Genomic DNA, 19,449 nt, shown 5'->3' with positions numbered 1-19,449 from the left:
TGTTACTAGATACTACATATATATTGCATGTTATTATGAATGTTACTAGATACTACATATATATTACATGTTATTATGAATGTTACTACAAGACATATATATTACATGTTATTATGAATGTTACTACATGACATATATATTACATGTTATTATGAATGTTACTTCAAGACACATATTGCATATTATTATGAATGTTACTAGATACTACATATATATTGCATGTTATTATGAATGTTACTAGATACTACATATATATTACATGTTATTATGAATGTTACTACAAGACACATATTGCATATTATTATGAATGTTACTAGATACTACATATATACTTACATGTTATGAATGTTTCTACAAGACACATATTGCATACTATTATGAATGTTACTAGATACTACATATATATATATTACATGTTATTATGAATGTTACTACAAGACACATATTGCATATTATTATGAATGTTACTAGATACTACATATATATATATTACATGTTATTATGAATGTTTCTTCAAGACACATATTGCATATTATTATGAATGTTACTAGATACTACATATATATTGCATGTTATTATGAATGTTACTAGATACTACATATATATTACATGTTATTATGAATGTTACTACAAGACACATATTGCATATTATTATGAATGTTACTAGATACTACATATATATTACATGTTATTATGAATGTTACTTCAAGACACATATTGCATATTATTATGAATGTTACTAGATACTACATATATATTGCATGTTATTATGAATGTTACTAGATACTACATATATATTACATGTTATTATGAATGTTACTACAAGACACATATTGCATATTATTATGAATGTTACTAGATACTACATATATATATTACATGTTATTATGAATGTTTCTTCAAGACACATATTGCATATTATTATGAATGTTACTAGATACTACATATATACTTACATGTTATGAATGTTTCTACAAGACACATATTGCATACTATTATGAATGTTACTAGATGCTACATATATATTGCATATTATTATGAATGTTACTAGATACTACATATATATATATTACATGTTATTATGAATGTTTCTTCAAGACACATATTGCATATTATTATGAATGTTACTAGATACTACATATATATTGCATGTTATTATGAATGTTACTAGATACTACATATATATTACATGTTATTATGAATGTTACTACAAGACACATATTGCATATTATTATGAATGTTACTAGATACTACATATATACTTACGTGTTATGAATGTTTCTACAAGACACATATTGCATACTATTATGAATGTTACTAGATACTACATATATATTGCATGTTATTATGAATGTTACTAGATACTACATATATATTACATGTTATTATGAATGTTACTACAAGACACATATTGCATATTATTATGAATGTTACTAGATACTACATATATATATATTACATGTTATTATGAATGTTTCTTCAAGACACATATTGCATATTATTATGAATGTTACTAGATACTACATATATATTGCATGTTATTATGAATGTTACTAGATACTACATATATATTACATGTTATTATGAATGTTACTACAAGACACATATTGCATGTTATTATGAATGTTACTAGATACTACATATATATTACATGTTATTATGAATGTTACTTCAAGACACATATTGCATATTATTATGAATGTTACTAGATACTACATATATATTGCATGTTATTATGAATGTTACTAGATACTACATATATATTACATGTTATTATGAATGTTACTACAAGACACATATTGCATATTATTATGAATGTTACTAGATACTACATATATATATTACATGTTATTATGAATGTTTCTTCAAGACACATATTGCATATTATTATGAATGTTACTAGATACTACATATATATTGCATGTTATTATGAATGTCACTACATGACATATATATTACATGTTATTATGAATGTTACTACAAGACACATATTGCATATTATTATGAATGTTACTAGATACTACATATATACTTACATGTTATGAATGTTTCTACAAGACACATATTGCATATTATTATGAATGTTACTAGATACTACATATATATTGCATGTTATTATGAATGTTACTAGATACTACATATATATTACATGTTATTATGAATGTTACTACAAGACACATATTGCATGTTATTATGAATGTTACTAGATACTACATATATACTTACAGTGTGCGTATAAAACATCGATGGATGTTTTTTAGAGCACTTTAGAGGCGAAACAGAGCGACTCTCATTAGCACCATTGTTAGCTGATTTTTGCTCATGTTAATTTAGATTTAGAATGTATGAAAAATATGTTGTAATGATTGTGAATGATAGACAAAAACTGCAGTTCCCCTTTAAGAGCAGCTTTCCAATGTTGTTACTGTAAAGCTGCTGTCATGTTTGCTGCAGGAGATCTTCATGGCCGACTTGATGACCTCCTTCTTATATTTTATAAGGTAAACTTAGTGATGAGACCTTCCTCAGGGGTGAGAACACTGCGGTGATTTGAGCTGTGCCGTTTAGAACGGCCTCCCTTCTGCTGAGACACCCTATGTGTTTAATGGAGACTTTGTAGACCGAGGGAAAAAGTCCGTGGAGGTGGTGGTCCTCCTGTTTGCGTACCTTCTGCTGTACCCGGACCACATGCATCTGAACCGAGGAAACCACGAGGACCACATCATGAACCTCAGGTGAACAGGCTGAGAAAGGTGTGCATGAAGATTCAGCAGCAACTAGAACCTTTCTGTCCTTTCAGGTATGGTTTCACCAAAGAAGTCATGCAGAAGTACAAGGTATGTCCAAGTACTGTCAGAGGGCCACACTCCTGCAATGGAACAGCTCTTTTCTTGCAGAGCAACGGACGGGAGATCCTGCAGCTCTTTCAGGACGTCTTCAGTCTTCTGCCTGTCGCCACGGTGATAGACGGCAAGGTCCTGGTCGTTCATGGGGGCATTTCAGACCAGACGGACCTGGACTTGCTCAGTGCCATGGACAGGCACAAGGTCAGGCAGGAGAAGAAATATCTGACACTTGGACTTCTTGCTTGCTGCCATCCAAATGTGCTTCTCAGTCCTCAGTCCTTTCAATCATTTGACACTTTTGAAAATCGTTTTTATTTGTAACCATTCTTCATCGATTGAAAAGTGATGAACATATTTCCATAAGGAGTATGAAGCACATACTGCACTGTAGTTCATATTTAGTCAATATTGGTATCATCATATTTAGTAAATATTGATATCATATTTAGTAAATATTGATATTATCATATTTAGTAAATATTGATATCATATTTAGTAAATATTGATGTTGTCATATTTAGTAAATATTGATGTTATCATATTTAGTAAATATTGATATCATATTTAGTAAATATTGATGTTATCATATTTAGTAAATATTGATATCATATTTAGTAAATATTGATGTTATCATATTTAGTAAATATTGATATCATATTTAGTAAATATTGATGTTATCATATTTAGTAAATATTGATGTTATCATATTTAGTAAATATTGATGTTATCATATTTAGTAAATATTGATATCATATTTAGTAAATATTGATGTTATCATATTTAGTAAATATTGATATCATATTTAGTAAATATTGATGTTATCATATTTAGTAAATATTGATATCATATTTAGTAAATATTGATGTTATCATATTTAGTAAATATTGATATCATATTTAGTAAATATTGATGTTATCATATTTAGTAAATATTGATATTATCCTATTTAGTAAATATTGATACTATCATATTTAGTAAATATTGATATAATATTTAGTAAATATTGATGTTATCATATTTAGTAAATATTGATATGATCTCATTAGTAAATATTGATATCATCCTATTTAGTAAATATTGATACTATCATATTTAGTAAATAGTGATATCATATTTAGTAAATATTGATATGATCATATTTAGTAAATACTGATATCATATTTAGTAAATATTGATATTATCATATTTAGTAAATACTGACATTATCATATTTAGTAAATATTGATATCATATTTAGTAAATACGATATCATATTTAGTAAATATTGATATGACCATATTTTGTAAATACTGATATCATATGTAGTAAATATTGATATGATCATATTTAGTAAATACTGATATCATATTTAGTAAATATTGACATCATATTTAGTAAATATTGATACTATGTATAGTAAATATTGATATCATATTTAGTAAATATTGACATTATCATATTTAGTAAGTATTGATATCATATTTAGTAAATATTGATGTTATCATATTTAGTAAATATTGACATTATCATATTTAGTAAATATTGATGTTATCATATTTAGTAAATATTGATATCATATTTAGTAAATATTGATGTTATCATATTTAGTAAGTATTGATATCATATTTAGTAAATATTGATGTTATCATATTTAGTAAATATTGACATTATCATATTTAGTAAGTATTGATATCATATTTAGTAAATATTGATGTTATCATATTTAGTAAATATTGACATCATATTTAGTAAATATTTATGGTATCATATTTAGTAAATATTGATGTTATCATATTTAGTAAATATTGACATTATCATATTTAGTAAATATTGATTTGATCTCATTAGTAAATATTGATGTTATCATATTTAGTAAATATTGATTTGATCTCATTAGTAAATATTGATATTATCCTATTTAGTAAATATTGATACTATCATATTTAGTAAATACTGATATCATATTTAGTAAATATTGATATGATCATATTTAGTAAATACTGATATCATATTTAGTAAATATTGATATTATCCTATTTGTAAATATTGATACTATCATATTTAGTAAATATTGACCTTATCATATTTAGTAAATATTGATATCATATTTAGTAAATATTGATATGACCATATTTTGTAAATACTGATATCATATGTAGTAAATATTGATATGATCATATTTAGTAAATATTGATACTATGTATAGTAAATATTGATATCATATTTAATAAATATTGATGTCATATTTAGTAAATATTGATATTATCATATTTAGTAAAACATGTATATTATATTTAGTAAATATAGATATCCCATTTATTAAATACTGATATCATATTTAGCAAATATTGATATCACATTTAGTAAATATTGATACTACATACAGTAAATATTGATATCATATTTAGTAAATATTGATATTATTCGTAGTAAATACTGATATCATATTTAGTAAATATTGATGTTATCATATTTAGTAAATATTGATATGATCTATTTAGTAAATATTGATACTATCATATTTAGTAAATATTGACATCATATTTAGCAAATATTGATATCATATTTAGTAAATATTGATATTATATGTAATAAATATTGATATTATCATATTTAGTAAATGTTGATATCATATTTAGTAAATATTGATATCATATTTATTAAATATTGATGTCATATTTGGTAAATATTGATGTCATATTTAGTAAATATTGATATTATCATTCAGTAAAACATGTATATTATATTTAGTAAATATGGATATCATATTTAGTAAATATGGATATCATATTTAGTAAATACTGATATCATATTTAGTAAATATTGATACTATATACAGTAAATATTGATATATTTAGTCAATACTGATACTATATTTAGTAAATACTGATATCATATTTAGTAAATATTGATATCATATTTAGTAAATATTGATATTATCATATTTAGTAAAAACTGATATCATATTTAGTAAATATTGATATTATCATATTTAGTAAATATTGATATCATAGTTAGTAAATATTGATATCATATTTTGTAAATATTGATATTATCATCCATCCAGCCATCCATCCATTTTCTACTGCTTGTCCCTTTATCATATTTAGTAGGTATTATATAATATTTAGCAAATATTTATATCATATTTTGTAAATATTGATATGATCATATTGAGTAAATATTGATATCATATTGAGTAAATATTGATATTATCATATTCAGGTTAGCATTTAAGATAGCCAGCGATTAGCGCTCCAAGTTTCCAACTGGTGATTAGGGTGCTAGTTACCCGCTAGCTATTAGCGGCGCTGTACTGTGTTATGTGAGTATTGCGCAATAACAGGTTCTATCAATCAAAAGCCAATTTGACACCTCAGTGTGGGGGTCCTGGGCCTGGAAGACCCCCGCAGTCGTGTCCTTGCCATTCCGAGTCCTAAATACGGGGAGTGGAAGTCCAGCTGTCCTTTTCTCTTCCAGATCAAATCAGCTCTGAGGTTTCCCAGACGCAGTTTGGAGCAGCTGGCCATGCATCCTTCTTCCAAGCAGGTGAAGAGAGTGACATCCACGGAAAGTTCTGGTGCCAGCAGATCCTGCAGGAACCAAAGAACCCCCGAGCTCAGGTCACTTCTTGATTGCACACAATAAGCACAATTCCCCAGCTTGTTTATTCCAGTGCTTGTTAAATGGTGCTATGTGGAGGGGGGGGCGTGAGAAGCAATAGTGTTAGCATCTTTAGTGTAAACACTCTCTATTCAGGAGGGGCGTGAGAGGCAATAGTGTAATAGCATCTTTAGTGTAAACACTCTATTCAAGGGGGGCGTGAGCGGCAATAGTGTAATAGCATCTTTAGTGTAAACACTCTTCAGGGGGGCGTGAGAGGCAATAGTGTAATAGCATCTTTAGTGTAAATACTCTCTATTCAGGAGGGGCGTGAGAGGCAATAGTGTAATAGCATCTTTAGTGTAAATACTCTCTATTCAGGAGGGGCGTGAGAGGCAATAGTGTAATAGCATCTTTAGTGTAAATACTCTCTATTCAGGAGGGGCGTGAGAGGCAGTAGTGTTAGAGCATCTTTGGTGAAAACACTCTTCGGGGGGGCATGAGAGGCAATAGTGTTATAGCATTTTTAGTGTAAACACTCTTCGGGGGGGGCGTGAGAGGCAATAGTGTTAGCATCTTTAGTGTAAACACTTCAGGGGGCTTGAGAGGCAATAGTGTTAGCATCTTTAGTGTAAACACTCTTCAAGGGGGCGTGAGAGGCAATAGTGTAATAGCAACTTTAGTGTAAACACTCTTCAGGGGGGGTGTGAGAAGCAATTGTGTAATAGCAACTTTAGTGTAAATACTCTCAATACAGGGGGGGCGTGAGAGGCAATAGTGTAATAGCAACTTTAGTGTAAACACTCTTCAGGGGGGCGTGAGAGGCAATAGTGTAATAGCATCTTATCTTTAGTATAAACACTCTTCAGGGGGTGCGTTAGAAGCAATAGTGTTAGCATCTTTAGTGTAAACACTCTCTTCAGGGGGGCGTGAGAGGCAATAGTGTAATAGCATCTTTAGTGTAAATACTCTCTATTCAGGAGGGGCGTGAGAGGCAGTAGTGTTATAGCATCTTTGGTGAAAACACTCTTCGGGAGGGCATGAGAGGCAATAGTGTTATAGCATCTTTAGTGTAAACACTCTTCAGGGGGGCGTGAGAGGCAATAGTGTAATAGCATCTTTAGTGTAAACACTATTCAGGGGGGGCGTGAGAGGCAATAGTGTTAGCATCTTTAGTGTAAGAAATGGGTTAGGAATGGGATGGCACTTCAACTTCATATGTGAGTCAAGGCAGGTGGCCGAATACTTTTGGCAATATAGTGTATCTTGACACGTACAGATGGAAAATAAACACTCTTTTCAGGGGGGGGGGGGCGTGAGTGACTCACCTGTATGAAGTGACTCTCACCTGTATGAAGTGACTCACCTGTATGAAATGACTCACCTGTATGAAGTGACTCACACCTGTAAGAAGTGACTCTCACCTGCATGAAGTGACTCTCACCTGTATGAAGTGACTCTCATCTGTATGAAGTGACTCTCACCTGTATGAAGTGACTCTCACCTGTGTGAAGTGACTCACACCTGTATGAAGTGACTCCCACCTGTATGAAGTGACTCACACCTGTATGAAGTGACTCACACCTGTATGAAGTGACTCACCTGTATGGAATGACTCACCTGTATGAAGTGACTCACCTGTATGAAATGACTCACCTGCATGAAGTGACTCTCACCTGTATGAAGTGACTCACCTGTATGAAATGACTCACCTGTATGAAGTGACTCTCACCTGTATGAAGTGACTCACCTGTATGAAATGACTCACCTGTATGAAGTGACTCACCTGTATGAAGTGACTCTCACCTGTATGAAGTGACTCACCTGTATGAAGTGACTCCCACCTGTATGAAGTGACTCTCACCTGTATGAAGTGACTCTCACCTGTATGAAATGACTCACCTGTATGAAGTGACTCACACCTGTATGAAGTGACTCTCACCTGTATGAAGTGACTCTCACCTGTATGAAGTGACTCACCTGTATGAAGTGACTCACCTGTATGAAATGACTCACCTGTATGAAGTGACTCTCACCTGTATGAAGTGACTCACCTGTATGAAGTGACTCACACCTGTATGAAGTGACTCACCTGTATGAAGTGACTCACCTGTATGAAGTGACTCTCACCTGTATGAAGTGACTCACCTGTATGAAGTGACTCACACCTGTATGAAGTGACTCACCTGTATGAACTGACTCACACCTGTATGAAGTGACTCACCTTTATGAAGTGACTCACACCTGTATGAAGTGACTCACCTGTATGAAGTGACTCACACCTGTATGAAGTGACTCACCTGTATGAAGTGACTCACCCGTATGAAGTGACTCACACCTGTATGAAGTGACTCACCTGTATGAAGTGACTCACACCTGTATGAAGTGACTCACCTGTATGAAGTGACTCACCTGTGTCAAATATGTCTTCTGATCTATGTTGTGACCTAACTGTAGAAAGAGGCGATGCGCTCTGAGCCGCCAAGACACCTCCTCCTCCTCTTCCTCCTCCTCGTCTTCCTCGTCGTCTTCCTCCCTCTGCTCTCCACCGACTCCCTGCGGCTTCTCTCCCAGCATGCATTGCAACATCCTGCCAGTGTCTCCTTTGCCTGCGCAGGAGGAGCGGGAGTGGAAACAGGTGAGGAGGAACACTGAGTGGACATGAGAGTGGAAACAGGTGAGGAGGAACACTGAGTGGACATGAGAGTGGAAACAGGTGAGGAGGAACACTGAGTGGACATGAGAGTGGAAACAGGTGAGGAGGAACACTGAGTGGACATGAGAGTGGATGTGAGTCACACTGAGTGGACATGAGAGTGAAAACAGGTGATGAGGAAGACTGAGTGGACATGAGAGTGGAAACATGTGAGGAGGAACACTGAGTGGACATGAGAGTGGAAACAGGTGAGGAGGAACACTGAGTGGACATGAGAGTGGAAACAGGTGAGGAGGAACACTGAGTGGACATGAGAGTGGAAACAGGTGAGGAGGAACACTGAGTGGACATGAGAGTGGAAACAGGTAAGGAGGAACACTGAGTGGACATGAGAGTGGAAACAGGTGAGGAGGAACACTGAGTGGACATGAGAGTGGAAACAGGTGAGGAGGAACACTGAGTGGACATGAGAGTGGAAACAGGTGAGGAGGAACACTGAGTGTACATGAGAGTGGAAACAGGTGAGGAGGAACACTGAGTGGACATGAGAGTGGAAACAGGTGATGAGGAACACTGAGTGGACATGAGAGTGGAAACAGGTGAGGAGGAACACTGAGTGGACATGAGAGTGGAAACAGGTGAGGAGGAACACTGAGTGGACGTGAGAGTGGAAACATGTGATGAGGAAGACTGAGTGGACAAGAGAGTGGAAACAGGTGAGAAGGAACACTGAGTGGACATGAGAGTGGAAACAGGTGAGGAGGAACACTGAGTGGACATGAGAGTGGAAACAGGTGTGGAACACTGAGTGGACATGAGAGTGGAAACAGGTGAGGAACACAGAGTGGACATGAGAGTGGAAACAGGTGAGGAGGAACACTGAGTGGACATGAGAGTGGAAACAGGTGAGGAGGAACACTGAGTGGACATGAGAGTGGAAACAGGTGAGGAGGAACACTGAGTGGACATGAGAGTGGAAACAGGTGAGGAGGAACACTGAGTGGACATGAGAGTGGATGTGAGTCTCACTGAGTGGACATGAGAGTGGAAACAAGTGAGGAGGAACACTGAGTGGACATGAGAGTGGAAACAGGTGAGGAGGAACACTGAGTGGACATGAGAGTGGAAACAGGTGAGGAGGAACACTGAGTGGACATGAGAGTGGAAACAGGTGAGGAGGAACACTGAGTGGACATGAGAGTGGAAACAGGTGAGGAGGAACACTGAGTGGACATGAGAGTGGAAACAGGTGAGGAGGAACACTGAGTGGACATGAGAGTGGAAACAGGTGAGGAGGAACACTGAGTGGACATGAGAGTGGAAACAGGTGAGGAGGAACACTGAGTGGACATGAGAGTGGAAACAGGTGAGGAGGAACACTGAGTGGACATGAGAGTGGAAACAGGTGAGGAGGAACACTGAGTGGACATGAGAGTGGATGTGAGTCTCACTGAGTGGACATGAGAGTGGAAACAAGTGAGGAGGAACACTGAGTGGACATGAGAGTGGAAACAGGTGAGGAGGAACACTGAGTGGACATGAGAGTGGAAACAGGTGAGGAGGAACACTGAGTGGACATGAGAGTGGAAACAGGTGAGGAGGAACACTGAGTGGACATGAGAGTGGAAACAGGTGAGGAGGAACACTGAGTGGACATGAGAGTGGAAACAGGTGAGGAGGAACACTGAGTGGACATGAGAGTGGAAACAGGTGAGGAGGAACACTGAGTGGACATGAGAGTGGAAACAGGTGAGGAGGAACACTGAGTGGACGTGAGAGTGGAAACATGTGATGAGGAAGACTGAGTGGACAAGAGAGTGGAAACAGGTGAGAAGGAACACTGAGTGGACATGAGAGTGGAAACAGGTGAGGAGGAACACTGAGTGGACATGAGAGTGGAAACAGGTGTGGAACACTGAGTGGACATGAGAGTGGAAACAGGTGAGGAACACAGAGTGGACATGAGAGTGGAAACAGGTGAGGAGGAACACTGAGTGGACATGAGAGTGGAAACAGGTGAGGAGGAACACTGAGTGGACATGAGAGTGGAAACAGGTGAGGAGGAACACTGAGTGGACATGAGAGTGGAAACAGGTGAGGAGGAACACTGAGTGGACATGAGAGTGGATGTGAGTCTCACTGAGTGGACATGAGAGTGGAAACAAGTGAGGAGGAACACTGAGTGGACATGAGAGTGGAAACAGGTGAGGAGGAACACTGAGTGGACATGAGAGTGGAAACAGGTGAGGAGGAACACTGAGTGGACATGAGAGTGGAAACAGGTGAGGAGGAACACTGAGTGGACATGAGAGTGGAAACAGGTGAGGAGGAACACTGAGTGGACATGAGAGTGGAAACAGGTGAGGAGGAACACTGAGTGGACATGAGAGTGGAAACAGGTGAGGAGGAACACTGAGTGGACATGAGAGTGGAAACAGGTGAGGAGGAACACTGAGTGGACGTGAGAGTGGAAACATGTGATGAGGAAGACTGAGTGGACAAGAGAGTGGAAACAGGTGAGAAGGAACACTGAGTGGACATGAGAGTGGAAACAGGTGAGGAGGAACACTGAGTGGACATGAGAGTGGAAACAGGTGTGGAACACTGAGTGGACATGAGAGTGGAAACAGGTGAGGAACACAGAGTGGACATGAGAGTGGAAACAGGTGAGGAGGAACACTGAGTGGACATGAGAGTGGAAACAGGTGAGGAGGAACACTGAGTGGACATGAGAGTGGAAACAGGTGAGGAGGAACACTGAGTGGACATGAGAGTGGAAACAGGTGAGGAGGAACACTGAGTGGACATGAGAGTGGATGTGAGTCTCACTGAGTGGACATGAGAGTGGAAACAAGTGAGGAGGAACACTGAGTGGACATGAGAGTGGAAACAGGTGAGGAGGAACACTGAGTGGACATGAGAGTGGAAACAGGTGAGGAGGAACACTGAGTGGACATGAGAGTGGAAACAGGTGAGGAGGAACACTGAGTGGACATGAGAGTGGAAACAGGTGAGGAGGAACACTGAGTGGACATGAGAGTGGAAACAGGTGAGGAGGAACACTGAGTGGACATGAGAGTGGAAACAGGTGAGGAGGAACACTGAGTGGACATGAGAGTGGAAACAGGTGAGGAGGAACACTGAGTGGACATGAGAGTGGATGTGAGTCTCACTGAGTGGACATGAGAGTGGAAACAAGTGAGGAGGAACACTGAGTGGACATGAGAGTGGAAACAGGTGAGGAGGAACACTGAGTGGACATGAGAGTGGAAACAGGTGAGGAGGAACACTGAGTGGACATGAGAGTGGAAACAGGTGAGGAGGAACACTGAGTGGACATGAGAGTGGAAACAGGTGAGGAGGAACACTGAGTGGACATGAGAGTGGAAACAGGTGAGGAGGAACACTGAGTGGACATGAGAGTGGAAACAGGTGAGGAGGAACACTGAGTGGACATGAGAGTGGATGTGAGTCTCACTGAGTGGACATGAGAGTGGAAACAAGTGAGGAGGAACACTGAGTGGACATGAGAGTGGAAACAGGTGAGGAGGAACACTGAGTGGACATGAGAGTGGAAACAGGTGAGGAGGAACACTGAGTGGACATGAGAGTGGAAACAGGTGAGGAGGAACACTGAGTGGACATGAGAGTGGAAACAGGTGAGGAGGAACACTGAGTGGACATGAGAGTGGATGTGAGTCTCACTGAGTGGACATGAGAGTGGAAACAAGTGAGGAGGAACACTGAGTGGACATGAGAGTGGAAACAGGTGAGGAGGAACACTGAGTGGACATGAGAGTGGATGTGAGTCTCACTGAGTGGACATGAGAGTGGATGTGAGTCACACTGAGTGGACATGAGAGTGGATGTGAGTGTCACTGTGTCCTCCAGATGGTGGACATCCTGTGGAGCGACCCCAGGAGCCAAGATGGCTGCAGTCCAAACACTTTTCGAGGAGGCGGCTGCTACTTTGGTCCCGACGTGACGCGGTGCCTTCTGCTCCGACACGGCCTGCAGCTGATGGTGCGATCCCACCAGTGCAAGCAGGAGGGCTACGAGCTGTGTCACGGTGGACAGGTAGCTGCAGCATGCTCCTCCCCTCCCCCTGCACTTCTTCAGCATCTCACCTGTGGCAGGTGATCACCATCTTCTCCGCGTCCAACTACTACGAGGAGGGCAGCAACCGCGGGGCCTACGTCAAGCTGGGCCGAGACCTGCTGCCACGCTTCTACCAGTACCAAGTCAGCCCCAGCACCCGCAAACTCACGCTGACCCAAAGGTACTGTGAGCCACAACTATAGACTACGCTTTGAACCCTGCAGCTCCTAACACGGTGTGGCTTATAATGGATTGACCACCATAGTGCTAATAGTTACAAATACACTTTAATGGTGTGTTATTGTTTGTGCTATGACGCCATCTTTGGGAGCAGTTCAGGTGCTGCAGAGTCCTTCTGGTTAGACTTTGTTTCCAACCAAAAGTACAAGTGCCCTTCCGTCTTCTAGCTGTCCATAGCGATTCTACTCTTATGGTTTCTTCATCCATCTGTCCAAGCAACGTTTGTAAGTTTTACAATGTAACTAAAACTATTCTTACTGTGTGATGTCTGTAGGAGTGTTTTCAGACAGATTTGTACTTGCTATTGGAATGTACACAAACTAGCATTGTTGGAGACAGAAGGTTGGAGGCCCAGGTTAGAGATGCAGGTCTCCAACCTGGGTCTCCAACCTGGATCTCCGACATAGGTCTCCAACCTGGGCCTCCGACATAGGTCTCCAACCTGGGTCTCCAACATAGGTCTCCAACCTGGATCTCCAACCTGGGCCTCCGACATAGGTCTCCAACCTGGGCCTCCGACATAGGTCTCCAACCTGGGTCTCCAACCTGGGCCTCCGACATAGGTCTCCAACCTGGATCTCCAACCTGGGCCTCCGACATAGGTCTCCAACCTGGGCCTCCGACATAGGTCTCCAACCTGGGTCTCCAACCTGGGCCTCCGACATAGGTCTCCAACCTGGGCCTCCGACATAGGTCTCCAACCTGGGTCTCCAACATAGGTCTCCAACCTGGATCTCCAACCTGGGCCTCCGACATAGGTCTCCAACCTGGGCCTCCGACATAGGTCTCCAACCTGGGTCTCCAACATAGGTCTCCAACCTGGATCTCCAACCTGGGCCTCCGACATAGGTCTCCAACCTGGGCCTCCGACATAGGTCTCCAACCTGGATCTCCAACCTGGGCCTCCGACATAGGTCTCCAACCTGGGCCTCCGACATAGGTCTCCAACCTGGGTCTCCAACCTGGGCCTCCGACATAGGTCTCCAACCTGGGCCTCCGACATAGGTCTCCAACCTGGGTCTCCAACATAGGTCTCCAACCTGGATCTCCAACCTGGGCCTCCGACATAGGTCTCCAACCTGGGCCTCCGACATAGGTCTCCAACCTGGGTCTCCAACATAGGTCTCCAACCTGGATCTCCAACCTGGGCCTCCGACATAGGTCTCCAACATAGGTCTCCAAACTGGGTCTCCAACCTGGGCCTCTGACATAGGTCTCCAACCTGGGCCTCCAACATGGGTCTCCAACCTGGGTCTCCAACCTGGGCCTCCGACATAGGTCTCCAACCTGGGCCACCGACATAGGTCTCCAACCTGGGTCTCCAACATAGGTCTCCAACCTGGATCTCCAACCTGGGCCTCCGACATAGGTCTCCAACATAGGTCTCCAAACTGGGTCTCCAACCTGGGCCTCTGACATAGGTCTCCAACCTGGGCCTCCAACATGGGCCTCCAACCTGGGTCTCCAACCTGGGCCTCCAACCTGGATCTCCAACCTGGGCCTCCAACCTGGATCTCCAACCTGGGCCTCCTACCTGGGCCTCCAACCTGGGCCTCCAACCTGGGCCTCCAACATAGGTCTCCAACCTGGGTCTACGACACAGGTCTCCAACCTGGGTCTCCAACCTGGGCCTCCAACCTGGGCCTCCAACCTGGGCCTCCACTCTGGGTTTCCAACATGGGCCTCCAACCTGGGCCTCCAACCTGGGCCTCCAACCTGGGCCTCCAACCTGGGTCTCCAACCTGGGTCTCCAACCTGGGCCGCCAACCTGGGTCTCCAACCTGGGCCTCCAACATAGGTCTCCAACCTGGGTCTCCAGCCTGGGTCTCCAACCTGGGTCTCCAACATTGGTCTCCAACATTGGTCTCCAACCTGGGTCTCTAACCTGGGTCTCTAACCTGGATCTCCAACCTGGGTCTCCAACCTGGGTCTCCAACATTGGTCTCCAACATTGGTCTCCAACCTGGGTCTCTAACCTGGGTCTCTAACCTGGATCTCCAACCTGGGTCTCCAACCTGGGTCTCCAACATAGGTCTCCAAACTGGGCCTCGAACATAGGTCTCCAACCTGGATCTCCAAACTGGATCTCCAACCTGGGTTTTCAACCTGGATCTCCAACCTGGATCTCTAACCTGGGTCTCCAACATAGGTCTCCAAACTGGATCTCCAACCTGGGCCTCGAACATAGGTCTCCAAACTGGATCTCCAACCTGGGTTTGCAACCTGGATCTCCAAACTGGGCCTCCAATCTGGGCCTCGAACATTGGTCTCCAACCTGGGCCTCCAACCTGGATCTCCAACCTGGATCTCCAACCTGGATCTCCAACCTGGGTCTCCAACCTGGGTCTCCAACCTGGGCCTCCAACCTGGGTCTCCAACCTTGGTCTCCAACATGGGCCTCCAACATAGGTCTCCAACCTGGACCTTCAACCTGGACCTTCAACCTAGACCTTCAACCTGGGTCTCCAACGTGGGCCTCCAACCTGAGCCTCAAACCTAGGTCTCAAACATAGGTCTCCAACCTGGGTCTCTAACATAGGTCTCCAACCTGGGTCTCCAACCTGGGTCTCCAACCTGGGTCTCCAGCCTGGGTCTCCAGCCTGGGTCTCCAACCTGGGTCTCTAACCTGGGTCTCCAACCTGGATCTCCAACCTGGATCTCCAACCTGGGTCTCCAACCTGGGTCTCCAACCTGGGTCTCCAACCTGGGTCTCCAACCTGGATCTCCAACCTGGTGTCTCTGTAGTAGAAAGTATACAGACTGAAATGAGAGTCAGTCATATTGACATCACCTGTCTGTCTGTGCCAGGTACCAGAGAGTAAGAGATGAGCAGGTGTGTGTTTGTGTGACAGAGTGTGTGTGTGTTTGTGTGACAGAGTGCGTGTTGAGTGACAGAGTGTGTGTTTGTGTGAGTGACAGAGTGTGTGTTTGTGTGACAGTGTGTGTGTTGTGCCAGGTAAGATGAGCAGGTGTGTGTTTGTGTGACAGAGTGTGTGCTGCAGAGGACTCCGCTCTGAGGGCCCTCAAAGAGAAAGTGTTTGCTCATCGCTCTGACCTCCTGGCAGGATTCCAGCACTTTGACCAGACCAGCACAGGTGAGACTCACCTGTCATCTTCACTTCTGACATAAACCTAAATGTAGAAGAACTGTCCAGGCAGGGTGAGCCTCAGTGAATGGGCTCAGGTGTTGGAGTCCGTCCTGCGACTGGACCTGCCTTGGAGGACTCTTCGTCCACGTCTGGCTCACCTGGCCAGCGATGGCAGTGTGGACTATCAGTCCTGCTTCAAGGACATGGGACCAGGACTACCGCTGGCCCAGGTCAGAGACCATCTTCTAATGCACCACATGTCTTTATGTGAGACAACAACTTGTCTGGGCTTTCTAAATAGAAAACAACTTCTAGAATGAGGCAGCAAACAATATATAGAAATATAAGCCACCCCAAAAAAGGGACAAGCGGTAGAAAATGGATGGATAAATATTGATATCTTCTATACATTTATATTTGATTAAATGTGATCAGTTTGAAATAATTTCAGCTCACTCTGATATTTCATGTTGTTGCTCCCTCATTTGAAAAATAGTGAAGTGAAAGTGAAAGTACTTCCTTGCAGGTGACCCCCAGTCTTGCAGAGACTTTATTCCGATACAGGACAGACATCGAGGTGATCTTCAACATTATCGACAAGGACCACTCAGGTAAATGACAGGTGTTCCTTCAGAGTGCAACATCTCATGGAGGTTGGTGCGCAGGTTTGATTTCCATGGAGGAGTTCCGTCACACCTGGCGCCTCTTCAGCGCTCACCTGGGCGTGGACGTCACCAACGGAGCCATCGACGACTTGGCCCGCAGCATGGACTTCAACAAAGATGGCAGCATCGACTTCACCGAGTTCCTGGAGGCCTTCAGAGTGGTGCACAAGTTGGAGGGCAGAGATGGTCCCAGGAAAGACTAGTGGAGGTAGCAGGAAGGTAAGAGACTCACCTGACCTGACCTGCACAGGTACACACCTGACCTGACCTGCACAGGTACACACCTGACCTGACCGTACCTGCACAGGTACACACCTGACCATACCTGCACAGGTACACACCAGGGATCTACCTGTCCTTGGCCAGGACCATTTTGACGCTTTTTTTTCTTTTTAAACTACAGCAGATACAATATCTACACCTGTGATACTAGTATTTAGTATGAAAAACATCTATAATTAATCAAGTACATAGTAATAAACACTCTCCATTTTGTGCCAGGAACTCCAGATTTTGTCCTTCTTTCTGCCTTCGTCCGTAACACTCAAAATGTGGGCTCATATAAAGAGCGCCACCAGTTTCATGTTCGGTCATTCATTCCATTTTATGGTCAGGAAATCCAGTTTTTGTCCTTCTTTCTGCATGTGTCCGTAACACTGAGTGTGGGCTTATTTAAAGAACACCACGAGTTTCATGTTCTGTCAATCAATTCATTTTATGCCAGGAAATCCAGTTTTTGTCCTTCTTTAGCACCACGAGTTTCATGTTCCGTCATTCAATCCATTTTTGGCCAGGAAATCCAGTTGTTGTCCTTCTTTAGTGCCACAAGTTTCATGTTCCGTCATTCAATCCATTTTATGGCCAGGAAATCCAGTTGTTGTCCTTCTTTCTGCCTTTGTCCATAACACTGAGTGTGGGCTTATTTAAAGAACACCACGAGTTTCATGTTCTGTCATTCAATCCATTTTTTGCCAGGAAATCCAGTTGTTGTCCTTCTTTAGCGCCACAAGTTTCATCTTCCGTCATTCAATTCATTTTTGGCCAGGAAATCCAGTTTTTGTTTTTCTTTCTGCCTTTGTCCATAACACTGAGTGTGGGCTTATTTAAAGAACACCACGAGTTTCGTGTTCTGTCATTCAATTCATTTTTTGCCAGGATAACCAGTTTTTGTCCTTCTTTAGCACCACGAGTTTCATGTTCCGTCATTCAATCCATTTTTGGCCAGGAAATCCAGTTGTTGTCCTTCTTTAGTGCCACAAGTTTCATGTTCTGTCAATCAATTCATTTTTTGCCAGGAAATCCAGTTTTTGTCCTTCTTTAGTGCCACAAGTTTCATGTTCTGTCATTCAATCCATTTTTTGCCAGGAAATCCAGTTGTTGTCCTTCTTTAGTGCCACAAGTTTCATGTTCCGTCATTCAATCCATTTTTTGCCAGGAAATCCAGTTTTTGTCTTTCTTTCTGCCTTTGTCCATAACACTGAGTGTGGGCTTATTTAAAGAACACCACGAGTTTCGTGTTCTGTCATTCAATTCATTTTTTGCCAGGAAATCCAGTTTTTGTCCTTCTTTAGTGCCACAAGTTTCATGTTCCGTCATTCAATTCATTTTTGGCCAGGAAATCCAGTTGTTGTCCTTCTTTAGTGCCACAAGTTTCATGTTCTGTCATTCAATCCATTTTTTGCCAGGAAATCCAGTTTTTGTCTTTCTTTCTGCCTTTGTCCATAACACTGAGTGTGGGCTTATTTAAAGAACACCACGAGTTTCGTGTTCTGTTATTCAATTAATTTTTTGCCAGGAAATCCAGTTTTTGTCCTTCTTTAGTGCCACAAGTTTCATGTTCCGTCATTCAATTCATTTTTGGCCAGGAAATCCAGTTGTTGTCCTTCTTTAGTGCCACAGGTTTCATGTTCTGTCATTCAATCCATTTTTTGCCAGGAAATCCAGTTTTTGTCCTTCTTTCTGCCTTTGTCCATAACACTGAGTGTGGGCTTATTTAAAGAACACCACGAGTTTCGTGTTCTGTCATTCAATTCATTTTTTGCCAGGAAATCCAGTTTTTGTCCTTCTTTAGTGCCACAAGTTTCATGTTCTGTCAATCAATTCATTTTTTGCCAGGAAATCCAGTTTTTGTCTTTCTTTCTGCCTTCGTCCATAACACTAAGAGTGTGTGCTCATTTAAAGAACGCCACAAGTTTCATGTTCCGTCATTCAATCCAGTTTTTGTTCTTCTTTAGCACCACAAGTTTCATGTTTCGTCATTAAGCCATTTTTTG

At 41.3% G+C, this 19,449-nt stretch overlaps 1 protein-coding gene across 1 annotated transcript in view; it reads left to right on the top strand.

Moving 5' to 3' along the window:
- ppef1 (protein phosphatase, EF-hand calcium binding domain 1) overlaps positions 1-18,170 on the top strand; it is a 36,632-nt gene extending 18,462 nt beyond the window's left edge. The window contains exons 8-19 of the mRNA XM_072914823.1: positions 2,455-2,501; positions 2,569-2,735; positions 2,801-2,837; positions 2,898-3,047; positions 6,306-6,448; positions 8,886-9,066; positions 12,976-13,161; positions 13,221-13,363; positions 16,411-16,517; positions 16,578-16,741; positions 17,038-17,122; positions 17,177-18,170. Of these exons, the coding sequence (XP_072770924.1) occupies positions 2,455-2,501; positions 2,569-2,735; positions 2,801-2,837; positions 2,898-3,047; positions 6,306-6,448; positions 8,886-9,066; positions 12,976-13,161; positions 13,221-13,363; positions 16,411-16,517; positions 16,578-16,741; positions 17,038-17,122; positions 17,177-17,379 (1,613 nt within the window). The 3' untranslated portion in view covers positions 17,380-18,170. The remainder of the gene's footprint in view (positions 1-2,454; positions 2,502-2,568; positions 2,736-2,800; positions 2,838-2,897; positions 3,048-6,305; positions 6,449-8,885; positions 9,067-12,975; positions 13,162-13,220; positions 13,364-16,410; positions 16,518-16,577; positions 16,742-17,037; positions 17,123-17,176) is intronic.
- Positions 18,171-19,449: the final 1,279 nt, after the last annotated feature.

This window comes from Nerophis lumbriciformis, linkage group LG15 (genome assembly GCF_033978685.3).
Source record: "Nerophis lumbriciformis linkage group LG15, RoL_Nlum_v2.1, whole genome shotgun sequence".
Lineage (NCBI taxonomy): Eukaryota > Metazoa > Chordata > Actinopteri > Syngnathiformes > Syngnathidae > Nerophis > Nerophis lumbriciformis.
Note: the sequence above shows the minus strand (reverse complement) of the source record. Positions and strands in the feature narration are given on the sequence as shown.